The sequence below is a fragment of the Bombus terrestris genome, chromosome 3, assembly GCF_910591885.1.
Source record: "Bombus terrestris chromosome 3, iyBomTerr1.2, whole genome shotgun sequence".
In the NCBI taxonomy this organism is placed as follows: Eukaryota; Metazoa; Arthropoda; class Insecta; order Hymenoptera; family Apidae; genus Bombus; species Bombus terrestris.
In genome coordinates, this window is record NC_063271.1 from 756272 (window position 1) to 769333 (window position 13062).

Sequence of the window (13062 nt, forward strand, 5' to 3'; positions counted from 1 at the left end):
AACCGATCAATCTGGGGACTTTTTATTCCGCTTATCGCACGAAAACGTAACAACTACCGAAAGCGAGATGACTCGGGTCGAACCGAAGGATTCGAAATTCGAAATTCGACCGAGTTAGTCTATGTGGCTCGTCCATCTTATCCAAAGGGCTGAAAGTCTGCCTGTTCGTCCGCGTCCCTGTCGACCCTTATCCCCGACAGTCGTCAGTCGATATTCCCTTTTTTGGAAGGTGAGGACGAGTCTTGCGGTGTTTGAGAGTGTAGGGCGTGCACACACGCACAAGAACCCCTTCTTTTTCGTCTCTTGCCTCTTCTTGTTAGTCTCTTTCGCGGTGACTCAGGGTGCTAGAGATAGGACCTATCCTTCTTTCGGTCGATCGTAAAGGGAATCCAACGTGAATTCGGAGGAAGCCGGTTTCAGCCAGAGGATAAATCGGCTTCACCTTTTCGCCAACCTTTCGACCCCTTTTGCTACTCGAATCGCTCTTGAGAAGCGTGGAAGCGGGTTACTTCGCGGATTCGAGAATCTTCCTCGACTCTCTGCGAAGGTAAACGTTTGCAAACGTTTCTCAATTTTCCCTCGATACCCTTTTTCTACCTTTCTCTTGGACTCGCGTGTCTTTCAAATTTCAAGAAAAGTAGAGATTCCAAACAAAGCGCGAACTAAAGCGTATCCCTGTGAATATTGCCAAATTTCTCCGACATCGGCTTCTATATTTGTCCAGGTGAAAGGAACTATCGGTGGAATTGCTAGCCAGCGCCCGATACACATTCGGCAACCCTTGGCAGACTTGTTCCTTCGTGCAACTTAATGGCAACCGCGCCATTCAACGAAACGCGCTGCTCAACGGCCAAACTCCCTGACGATCGTGAAAGTTTGAAAGATCGTGGCGTTCCATGGAGCTCGAAAGACGAGGGTTTGAGTTGCGTAGAGAGATAGTTGAGGCAGAAGGGTGCATTTATATGGGGTTAGGTTGGACGATCGGCGACGCGGGAGGGTAAAATAAACAGGCGGCGCGTTATCGAGTCAATGAAACGGCGCGAGACTTCGTCGTCCTCTTTGATAAGTTTTTTCTTCCATTTTACTCTCTTACGAAAGAAAGCGGATGTTCGCGAAATGGAAATATTCCTCCACGGTGTATTGCACGGCCAGCGTCGTAGTTTTCACGCGAGCTGATTATTTATACGAAGGCTTGTTCGTTGATACTTTGGCACGTTGTATTTACGCAGGTCTGAGATTAAAAATATTAGACACTTTTCATTCCTTTCTCGATCGTTTTGAAGGTACATGTTGCGCGATAGGTACACGCGTTTAAGGCTAAATTATTTTTACGCTGGTCGTTCTCCCGAATTATCGCCGTCGCAAAGTGATTCCGACGAATCCGCGGCACCGACAAAGAACGAAAGTAGGAGCTTTCTTTCTCTCCCTTTTTCTGAAAGAACGTCTCGTCTCGTGGATTGTGGATGGCGAAGAAAGCGCTTCTTTTAACCGAACTAATTTCGGTCCGCGCGGATTTCAGTAAATGCCCAGCGGCGAACAAACCTCTTGACCTCGAGAGTTCGTTGGTTCGTTTATTCGACGACGACGACGACGACGACGACGTAAGTCGAAGATGACGAAGAGAAAGATAATGACGAAGAAGGGGAAAGATAGAAGAATAGGTTGGACAAAGTTATAACAACGTGAAATTGAAATTCATTGTTCGTTCGGAGACATTCAACGCGTTGCTTAACCTTTCGACCGAAACGTCCTCCTTTTTGCCCCGTTATTAAGGACACGGACAGTCCGCGGACAAATGCGACGATTACCACGGCCCGTAATTGAAGGAAACGAGTACATTTAACGACGTCGTATTTTAAGGTGCTGGAAATGTAGCAATTGTCGCTTTCGAGCGACGGTTCTTTAGCAATGGAAATCGGTGGATTTATCGATCGTTAACGCACCGCTAGCGTAAGGTTTCTCTAGATACCTCGGATCGTTCTTTCTTCGCGGCGATTGTGGAAGAATGATCCTGTGGAAGAACGATCTCTTTTCATCGCAGAGTACCCAAATAGCGTTAGATCAGGCGTAGTTTAACATCGTTCGAAGCTTTATATAACAAGGATAATTATAGCATTAGGTTAAACGAAAAAGAAAATTAGGTTTTCCTCGATACTCAATAAGCATTATCGACGATCATGGATGACCGAGGAAGTTTGGGAAGGTAATCGACGAGCACGTCTATCGATTCCCGGGCGGAGTCGGAATTTGTGCTCGTCGAGAGTCGCATAGCCGAGATTCCCCATCAAAGTTACACCTTTATCGTATAATCCGATACAATGGCAACGTTATTGGCTTCGTTCGAGGGACGACACGAGCTAGAAATTCACCAGTTGCTCCGGCTCCCTGAGCAGCTCTTCGAGCAGTGCCTCGTTAGAGATTCGTGCTTTGCTTCTCTCGTCTCAACCCCTAATCGTCAGCCCGTATCGCTCTCGAAACCTCTCTTTTCCATGAACTTATCCGCGGTGCGCTCGGCTACTTGCTGTAAACGCGCAAAGCAGCTCTACTGGAAATTTTCACTTTGTCCACGCGCGCTACGCCGTTAAACGAGTACTACCTATAGTTCAGACTCGACCATCTCCTTACCGGTTCCCGTGATAGACGTTTATCTTATTCGCCACCCAAGAAACAAACTTTCTCTCGTATTTTCGAAGCAGTATTATCTTGCCGATAAACTTTATACACCGTATAAGATGATTGACACGTAAAAAAAACTTTTATCGGAATAACTTTTTTATCCGGTTCGAGAAATTTGCATCTTTATTCCGCGACCCACCGGTATATTTATATCGAGCATTCGTAAGATTCTTCTGCTTCTGTACGCCTTCGGCAACATCTTGAAACAAATGCAGAAGTCGAGAACCCCGTACGGTATTACTCGTATCGATTCGAGGCAGATACGTTCGTATAGCCTGCAATTTCGTTCAGCCTCCCTTCGTGCTTCGTCCTTTTTTTCTTTTTCCTTTTTCTTTCTTTTTTTTTTATGAAAAAAAGCATTCTGTAGATTACGTCGAACCGATACGAGTTACGTCTGCGTCGGCCTTTGATATCTCGTGACGAGATTGCAGATTTCCACGTAGGTAAACTGTCGCGCAAAAGTTGTCGAAGACGTCGACGCGTTCGTTTCCAGATTTTCGTTTCGACGTCTCGAAGAACTATTTCATTATTTAGTTTGGAATATAAAATCCTTCGAGTGATTTTGGTGGTGTAAATAACAATTTTAATCATAGACGATATATATATGTATGTATGTATATGAAAGAACGCGACATCATTCTATCGATATTTTAAATGCACGAATAGATTCGTCTTATTATTATGTGAAGCGTTTGCTTCATCCTCGAGACATCTTTAACTTTCTCTTTGGTTTAACGAAACTGCACTGAATCGGCAGTCTCTTTATTTTCAACTTCAGCGTCCGTTCTATGGAAATTATTATACGCTGTTGGCCACAGTATCGATCACAAAAGAGCCTGAAACGAAGCTGCGAAGAGCGTCTGGTTTCATCGACGTCGAGTTTACACGTTCGAACGAAACGGTTCACGCTCGAACGGGGCTGCGATAGAGGAATAAGGAATATTCGCGCATGTGGAAAAGGCGGCGTGTACGTGTTCCGTTATCACGGACAGACTCGCGGCACGTGAATCGATTGCAGCGTTACTGACGGATCGATTATCGACGGAAGATAGTAACGCGTACTCACGGACGTAATCGGATCGGTCGGATCGGAACGGGTCGATCGTGTGGATCGAATTAGGTAGCCACGGTGCTGCTCACGGACAGACGCGTACACAAAGGTCGAACCGAGACGAGCGCGAGGGATCGAACGGAAAGCAAATCGAGTCCGAGATCGCGAGAAGATCGCGCACGTTGGTTTTTCCAGCTTGACTCCGATGGTGGTTGGCGATTTCTCGATCCTTTTTCCGATTTATATGGAACGCTTTCGCGTTCGCGAAGTACACAAAATCGTCGATACGTATACGAAGAAAAGATTGCAGATTCGTAGAACGTTTTCCGCGCTACAAATATCTCTTTCGAGAATCTATCAAAGATCGCTCTTTATGGAAACGCGAGGAACGGTTTATTCGATCATGGTAGAAATAGGGCGATAATGGGAAGAAAGATGAGAAGCGCTGGTCCGAGTCGTTAACGTAACGCGCGTAACGTATAAAATACCCTCCGTTGGTTTTCTCGTTCGTTCCAATCGCGTAATCGCGTTGGCGGAGCAAAATGTTAAACCAGACTCGGTCTCGACGCGTTATACGTACCAGGTTTCAGAAGGGAACCTCTTTAAACGTGTGGTTAAACCGCTTCCTGGCGCTCGTTGCCGGGTATCGATTCTAGAATCGTGGCGTGCGTCGCGTCTCCGCGTTCCGTCTTTCCTCGGGGACGGTCGAGTTATCAATCGGGATTTAAAACGAGCACCGGGATACCTCGAATTACGACGATAGTAAGATGGTAGTATCTTAATTTGGCCCTCGACTCGGAACGTTAATTGTCCTCGTCAGCGGCCGATTAATTACGCTCCGCTTCCTTCCCACGTGACCACGTGTACGGCGTATTTGTCCGTCGTATAAAAGAATTTCTGTCGCAGAAAAGCTAACCTCGGACAAGAAAAGCGGAACGATGATCTTCGTGCGACGTAGACTGGACTTTTTATATTTGTAAAATAGAGTCGTCGATGGGTATATCCTCGAGACTTTCTCCCCAACTTTGTAACGAAGGAAAAGCCAAGCACCTGTGTAACGCTCGAGACGGAATCGATCGATTTAACGTTTCAAATGGACAAAAATATTCAGCGAATAAATATTCCGATCCTAATTTACGTACGATTTCGCGATACCGAATTGCACGTTTTGCATACATAGGATAACGTACGTACGGTGATAAGTGAAAGTAGCTTTTATCGTTCATCGATCCGACGTACGAGGTAGTTGTAAAAAATTCTCCAAACGATAATACTTGGATTGTTATCGATATTATGTTTACGTTTCTATATGTGTACATACGTACACACGCGTACGTTTCAATCCATGCATTTAAACAAACGATCCGCGTCTCGCTCTTAATATTTTATTCTATCGTATGGTACGCGTCGAACAAACTGCGTATTTTTAAATACGCAAAACTCGCAACATTCGAAAATCGCGTATCGGTTTAGCAATGAAATTTACCGTCGAATCCGGAAGGATTCCCGAATCAGTCTGGATCTGTCGACGAAATTAAACAAGCGCAATTAGTAACTAATTTGTCTGTTTCCTTGGACGCAGCTGTTCGCCGGGACCGCCTGTATGTTCAAGTCTCGCAACAAGGTTTGTTCTCTATCAGTGTGCCTTCGAACGTTGTGTTTGTCCCTCTGATATGCTTCCGTTCCGACGACATCGTGTCTCGTTTTCTTTTATCCCTGTGTGTTTGCGTAATTTGCACATTTTCCTGTTGTATTTTTCACACCGAAGCCTAGCGTTTATAAATTTAGAATAGTTGAACGTCAGACGTGACAAGAGAACGGAACAGCCGAGATGGTTTTAATTTCGCGTTACTTCGATAACCGAAAAGGTAAAGATAATAATTTGAAAAGCATACAGAATTCGATTATATCGCAGAGGCAATGATATCTCGACGGGATCGATTCGTTTGAAAATTGTTATATCGTACTGGAACGCGAGGCGTAAAACTTGGACAAAACCTTAAACCCATGTTCTCTTAATTTTTCGTTGCTAAAGATCGAATTCGCGGTACAAAGGTTCGCGACTAATTGTTTTCTCGAGCCAGGATGACACGTAAAAGACACAGATGGACAAACGATAAAGGAATTAGCGGGCAAAGGGCCTGCGTGCTCTTTTCCGTTCGTTTCTTTCGTTGTCCGTCGAAGGATGTTGTTGCTACGAATTTACCGAAACGACTGGCTACCTTTCGTCCCTTTGACTCTCTTCGAGTCTCTTCGAGTCCCCGCGTTTCTCCACCTAATGCAATTTTGTCGGCGACGATCCTCGTCGCCGCAGGTCGCGTCATTGCCTGTGAAGTTCGTCGTTGGGAAATTATTTGCTTGCCATGCACGTAGTTCGTATAGGCAGCCGTATCGCCAGTTTCTCTTCGATTCGCGATACGGCAATGGCAGAGGTGCGATTTTCTCGACGATAGAGACGTTCGTGGAATTAGCGTGGAGCGCCGTTGCTCCAATGGAAAACGGGGTCACGTATTCCCTGGCAGGCCAGGAATCGAACGTCGTGGAAGAAGAATGCAAGTACCGATTGGCGGGATGGCGGATTGTTATATACGCCAATGCCCAAAACCAATACCGGATTCGTGTAATTGGACGCGTTCGTTCGCGTCTGCTTGGTAATTACAGTTAACGCGATACGACCGCGACCGCATTCACGGCTCGTTCGACCGCGATCGATCGCGGACGCGTGCTCCTCCTTCCTTAACCGTCTTGTTGTCGGAATGTTCGGTGAAAGGTTAGAAGTAGCTATACTTTCTAAGACTAGCGAAACGGTAGGAGGTTTCTGTATCGTAGGAACAGGGATTTCGTGCGATACTTGGAAACCCGGGAGAAGAAACTTTGCGTTCTAAAAACACGAATCGCCAAACTTCGATCCTCGCACCAACGAAATATTATTCGTTTTAGCCGCTGCTGCGAAGGCTGCAAAACCGTATTCGTAACGCACGCGCCTATCGTTGTCGCATCGTTTCGCCCAAAGCCAAGCGGTCTGATCCTCGCAAAACGTTCATTTCGTGGGACGTGCGTGCGGCGAGAAATTCGTTAGGGGATGATAATTGGCAAATAACGGCGTACAACGTGGGCAACGAGGAAACAAATGGAAATTAATAATTTCCCATCTTCGATCTCTGTTTTCGATCGATTCGTTCGTTCGTTTCCACCTCTGTTTCCAACGAGAAACGAATCGCGTCGAGAGAGAAAAGAGAGAGACGAACTCTGGATTTCACGCGCCGCACACCGCGTTCAACGAGCTCTAATTAGTGACGTCAGCGTGTCGTGTCAGGTCAATCTACGGTATTTTAAGACAAACCGAACACGGTACAGTCGTTGTTGAGCTTGTCGCGAGTCGCGAACCGGCAGCTCCTTTTTCTCGGCAAACGAGACCTCTTCTTTCCATCGAAATCGCTTCCACGCCGAGAGACAACCGCTAGTCGGGGCTAATTCTTCTGCTAGTTCGATGACACGAACCGTGACGCTGATAGGATCGACTGAACGCGGTCGTCTCGTCGAGTTGCTCCGGTTGCGCCGAAATGGACGTGATTCGGGGCTACGTGAGTGTCGCGAACCGTACCGAAATTATCGCATCGCACTGACCTCTTGTATTTGTATACCTTGTATGTATGTATACCTGACCTCAGGTATTCGCGAAATAGTTTAGCAGAAGCGTAAATTATCGTTTGTATCTGTTGAAAAGTTCGTGTGGTCGTACGACAGGTATCGTTAAAACGAAATAAAGATTCCATGTCTATGCACGGCACGCGTCGATGCGTCTTGTCACTTATTTTCCAACTACAAGAAAACCAGTTTCGTAATAACGAATACCTGCAATCGTCTGTTCTCTCGTTAACGAATCATTGCCATTTCAGCATGGAAAATTCGTCAGCGACGACGAAGACAAACAACGTTCTCTCAAACCTACTCTTTCTCCGCTTTCGTTGATCAATCCTTCTAAGTCACGAGTAATATCGATAATCGAATCGTTAATAACATACCAGCGATATTAAAATCACAATACTACGGTATGGACAATTTTGTTCTCAGTTGGGAGACGCGATGTTCGTCGAGTTACCACGTGTTCGATTGGACGGGGGCGCACGTGCTTTTCGACAGCATTGGGGTTACGAATCACGACCGTTGGCACCACCGCCACCATTGATCGAAGAAGACGAAGCGGCGGTCGAACCAGAAACGGTGAGCCTGAGGGAAGCCAACACCGCGTCACCAATAGGTGAGTCTATGAAACGTACGCTCAAGATCGATCTCGGTTTAAGCGGCGACTTATACATAGTATTTTTACGAAGATATAATTACTTTGACACTCTCTCTCTCTCTTTGACATTTACATGTTATAATATCAAAGTTAGACGATCGTAACTCGTAATAACGACAAGGATCGCGACTTTGGGATCGGTTCATTCGCCACGCAATTTCCCATAGAAGCAGAATCTTGGCCGGCTGCGCGTTTAATGATTTCGCGCTTAATAAGCGATCAGAAAGGGTTATCGCGTTCCGCGTTGCATAACGAGAACACGGAAGCGTTTGTGTTTTTCCTCGGGTTGGAAATCGCGCGCGACTCCCCTGCAGCGTCGATGCTTTATCTCGCGACCGATACCACGGTGTACGAAATCAAGACCACGTGGTATTAATCGCGCTTTGTCTCGGACGGTCGTTGCTTTTGCTGACAAACGCGCGTACGTTGTGCTCGTAACGAGCGGACATTGTTCGACAGGTGCAATTCCCCGAGTGCGTCGAGCCTCTCGTTGAAAGCGCACCGACGAAGAAGCCTTCCCACTCGCGTTGGCTTCGCGTTCGATTTTTAATGGCCGGCAATTAGCGTGGCGTTCCAAGGATCGCGTAAATGGAAGAGACAAGACGGCGAAGCTTTAGGACGGTGGAATATTCGCGGTTTTGTATTTTGGACAACTGTTGGTAAACTCTAGCCGTTTTATTCCCGATTTTTACTTAAAGGCGCGGCATAGTTCTATTTGTTTCTACGCGCTTAACCGTCGAACGAGAATCATTACGCGTTATATCGTCGAATAGTTTCGACGCGTTTGTTATCGACCTGTATCGCTAGATGGTAACGTAGGTCGCAGCGCAGAAGTTCTGCGTTATCGACAGGCTGCATTATCGAACTGCGAGGCTGCGAGTACTGCGATGCAACTGCATGCCATACAACGCGCGTTACAGTATCCTACTAGGCCAACAACTACAACAATAGCCAACTTCTCTTCCTGTTCCATCGGTATTTTACTTAAAATTATGACAAACATATCCGTTAAATCTCTACGCAATTTGATCGCAATTTCAACAAATCGAATCGCAAATAATCAAGGATAGTCTACTAACTTCGAACAGAGCCTCGTCGCCTTCTTCGTCATCTTCGAGAAACTTTGAATATCATAGGCGAATAGGAATTTTTCGCCATTTATCGTTCTATCCTTCGGACGACGTTACTTTCAGAATCGAAAGCGCTCTTTTATTCTCCGCGTTGCCTCCGCGCTGTCTGGTTCGCGCTGATTTAACGCGCCGAGGAACTCGATCGAGCAACTTTTTCCCAAGAATTCCGATGAATTTTAGACCGTTCGTTGCACGAATTCTCCGTGAACTTGCCTGTGACGCATAGTCGATTCTATTTCGAGGAAAGAGAAAAGAGAGAGTTTAGATCTGCCGATCTTACAGCGCGATACCCGCGGATGGTTGTTGGCGAGTTCTCGAAGGCTGCTTTGTCGCCTCGATGGCTGATATCGCGCGGATTTACGCCGGGTTCTCCTAGTTGCCTGTCAGGAACTGGATTTCTTTCCCGTATTTCCCGAACGTCGACCGTTCCCTTTGTTCCTTTACCTCCGCGTAACTTTCTCCGAGATATCGGTCGTTTCGCGGTTGATAACGCGCGATAATGCTGTCTCGTTGGAAACAGTGAAAGGCGAATTCGACTTAAGAACGACTTAAGAAGCGGTAAACAAAAATTCAAGTTAACTCGACTCGCTCGTAAGATTCTCGTTCAACGTTTTCATCCATCTTCCAAAGCGTATTAAATTCTTTGAGATTACGAGCTTGTAAGATCAGAATCGTAGAAGCTGCGCGGTTACGTAAAAGTTACCACGGTTTGGATTTATCGAGGTGAGACTTTGCAACTTGGAAGCGTGTCCTTAAGAGATTGCAAATATCAACCAAGAGTCGTTAACGTTCGTTTCTGGTACGATTTCTGAAGAAGTCGACGCAACGATTCTCCTGGCGGACGAAAGAGATAACTTTTAGAAACGTTCAGGTTGCTTTTTACATCGGACTAAAGCGTTTGAGGAAAATTTAGAAAATAATACCGGCGTTAAGAGGAAAACGTTAGTCACCATTGCGTGTGCGTGAATCATATTACACGTATAACCTTTTTCCTGTAATCTTTCTCGATTGAGGAAAACCGTCTATTTCGTAAAAAAAAAAAAAAAAAAAAAAAAAAGAAAGAAAGAAAGAAAAAAAGAACAGAAAATGCGTTACGAGACTTTTTGATAAAAAAAAAAGAAGACCAGGATATCGATTGCCTTAGCCTTAGACGAACACTCGTTTACCTTCGCAAATAACCATGTTGATGTGAATCGGAGCGGTGATTTCGAGTGACCTTCGTGACTACCCCCCGTATATTCAGCGTAGCCTCGTAAAAGTAACGATATATCAAATATAATCGTAGGAAATAAGAATTTCAGCAGGTTTTTAACTGGATGGCCGATGTTCGAGTCACCGGTACGAAGAGAGAGGGCACGGAGGATGCAAGTTTCTTTGGGCAAACGCGTTTCTTTCTCTTTCCATCTATTCCTTTTTGTCCGTTGCCCTCCTCGTCTCGCTGAACTACGCGCGTGATTATAATTATTATTGAAATTGCACGCCGCCCGTAATAACACGCGTGTAACGGACGCGTTTCCGAGTGACGGCAATCACGCGACGCAACGGGGATTATTAATTTAAACGTAATACCACGTCGAGATCGCAGGCTGGATAAACGCGCGACCGATGCCAACGTACGTACCGTTTCGCCTGAAAACTCGATGTCGCTCGTTTTCAATCAGGAAAAACACGTACGTCCAACCGATTACGTAAATAATAGCACCTGGTAATTTTACTGTTGCGTTTTAAAAGCTCGAATTTATTACATTTCCGTCTACCTTGCCTCCTGGCGTTTAAAATCGCGTCAGCCACTACGACCAATTATCGACTATATCGGCGATAGTTGGTACGTATAATTTCAAAATTGTTAAATTCAAGGAGATCGAGAGAGAGAGAAAGACGGACAAACGAGTCTGTTGGATAAAAAAGGGTATCGAAAGAACGGCGTCCGATAATCGGTCGAAAGAGTTGTCACTCGCGATCATCGTTCAGGTATTGTCCCAGGCACCGGATATGCCTTCGCACCGGAAGAGTCGTCCTATAGCGGCGTATAGCCTCTGTACGGTTAGGTTTCTTCGTGTCGGCGCGCTGGTCCGAGGCGCGTCCGCGTTGCATGCATCAACGCACACGCGTTTTCCACCCACGTAAATGCACGGTCGCGAATGGATCTTCGCGATTGCAACATCGTCGTGATTGCCGCCTGCACAACGATCCTCTATAGTCTAGAGCGTGTCTCTGCTCGGTTATGTAACGAAAGCGCCCCGCGACCCTCTTTTTCGTCGTTTTGCGATCGCGTCTTCTCGCAAACGCTTACGGTCCAACTCTTGAATTTTTCGTCGCCGTATCTAGCGATGCCAATAAATAACAAACACCGGCAAACTGCTAATCTCTCTAGGAACGAAACGGCGATCGCGGGCTAGTCGCTAGATCTTTCATAGGAAGAACGAAATTCGTAGAAACCGGTGGAGAACCGTTATTCGAAAAGAACGGCGATTAGAGGTTTGTTGGCGAGCTGATCGAGCGATTCGTATGCTCGCCACGTATATACGCCGCGTAGTATGTACCGGAGTAGGGCGAGCGCGAACCTCGCGACCAACGACGCTTCCTCGAGTTTTCAACGATCCGAATCGAAGAGGATGGTACGAGCAAGACGGCTGTAATCGAAGCCACCGTGTTTCTTTAGACGCGAACGTCCGAACGTCGCGTCGCTCGAAAGTCGAGGCCTTTTCTCGTATCGTGAGAAATTGTACGGGTCGAATGCTTTAGTAGCCTCTCGATACCGATAGGAACGGACGAAGGTGCAATGGTCGTTCGATCTGTGAACGAGATAACAGGTATAATTTTGACGAGTATAAGGGTTCGGTTGCTCGGAATACGTTTACATCGTGTAACGTAAAATAACATTGGAAAGTGCTTTCTAGTTTGCTCTTGATACACCGTAGAAACAAAGTCCTCGACGACGCGTTACTTCGCCTCGTTTACACCAGCGACCCTAATTTCCCTATTGTTCGTCAAGTGCAATTTTATACCTGTACAGAGACTCGTTAATTGCTACCGCCGTTCTTTGCCGTAACGTGGAAAAGACGGCGAATCGTACTTACTCGTGCCAAGTATCGTCCGAATTAACGAGCTCGCCGAAACTTTTTCCCTAAACTCCGTTTAACCGTTAAGCCCAGCCGACCGTATCGTTTACTATACGTGCGCGTGTCTAATCGAATTTTCATTTCGCGAATATTACATCGCGTTAATTCGTGTAAATTATACCCGTTTACGCAAATCCCATAGACATACCTACGATACGATCGGTTACGGAGTGGTCGCTGTTAATCGTACGAGTACATCTACCACGATACTTTGCCATAGTTGTATCGTTTCGATAATTTTGATCGCAACGAAACGCGAAAGCTATAAGAATAAAAAATCTATCGGCAACTTTGCGTATCGGAGAATGGATAAATAGTACGCGCAGTCTTCTTTGTTCTATTGGACGAGTTCGCGAGTTCACAACGATCCACCGACGATGATTCGCTTCACGCTCAGTTCGATCCGTTCGTTTATTTTGGAAAAACAACTTACCGCCAGGCGGGCCACTCTTATCGCCACCGACAACCGCATATCCTCGACCGGTCTATCCCAAGACACAGATTCACCAACGTGGACGGTAGTCCGCCTCTGCCCGCCCTTCGCGATTTAATTGTCCGCGCGAGAAAGACACGATAGCGGCGAAACGGGTGTTCCAAGCCGATGTCCCATCTAGGATGCGGTTGCGCGATTATGACGCGATATTCGACCGTTTTAGCCGATAACTTTTGGTGTTGCGAAGTGAAATCGAAATAGAATTGGTCACTAATATTCTTCGACGAAACTAATTTTAGCGAACCGGCCGGTCGGCTCCATAGCATATCGGTCGTATCGAATTTCGA

The 13062-nt window shown here is 46.2% G+C and overlaps 1 protein-coding gene across 13 annotated transcripts in view; it reads left to right on the top strand.

Moving 5' to 3' along the window:
* Positions 1-13062, top strand: part of LOC100652225 (ras GTPase-activating protein raskol) — a 254380-nt gene that overhangs the window by 104890 nt on the left and 136428 nt on the right. For 7 of the 13 annotated variants that reach the window (XM_048404028.1, XM_048404035.1, XM_048404027.1 and 4 more), the window contains 2 exons: positions 5310-5351; positions 7802-7988. The exons of 2 other annotated variants lie outside the window; for them this stretch is intronic. In XM_048404028.1, the coding sequence (XP_048259985.1) occupies positions 5310-5351; positions 7802-7988 (229 nt within the window). The remainder of the gene's footprint in view (positions 1-5309; positions 5352-7801; positions 7989-13062) is intronic. 4 more of the 13 variants (XM_048404036.1, XM_048404030.1, XM_048404041.1 and 1 more) reach the window with 2 other exon arrangements.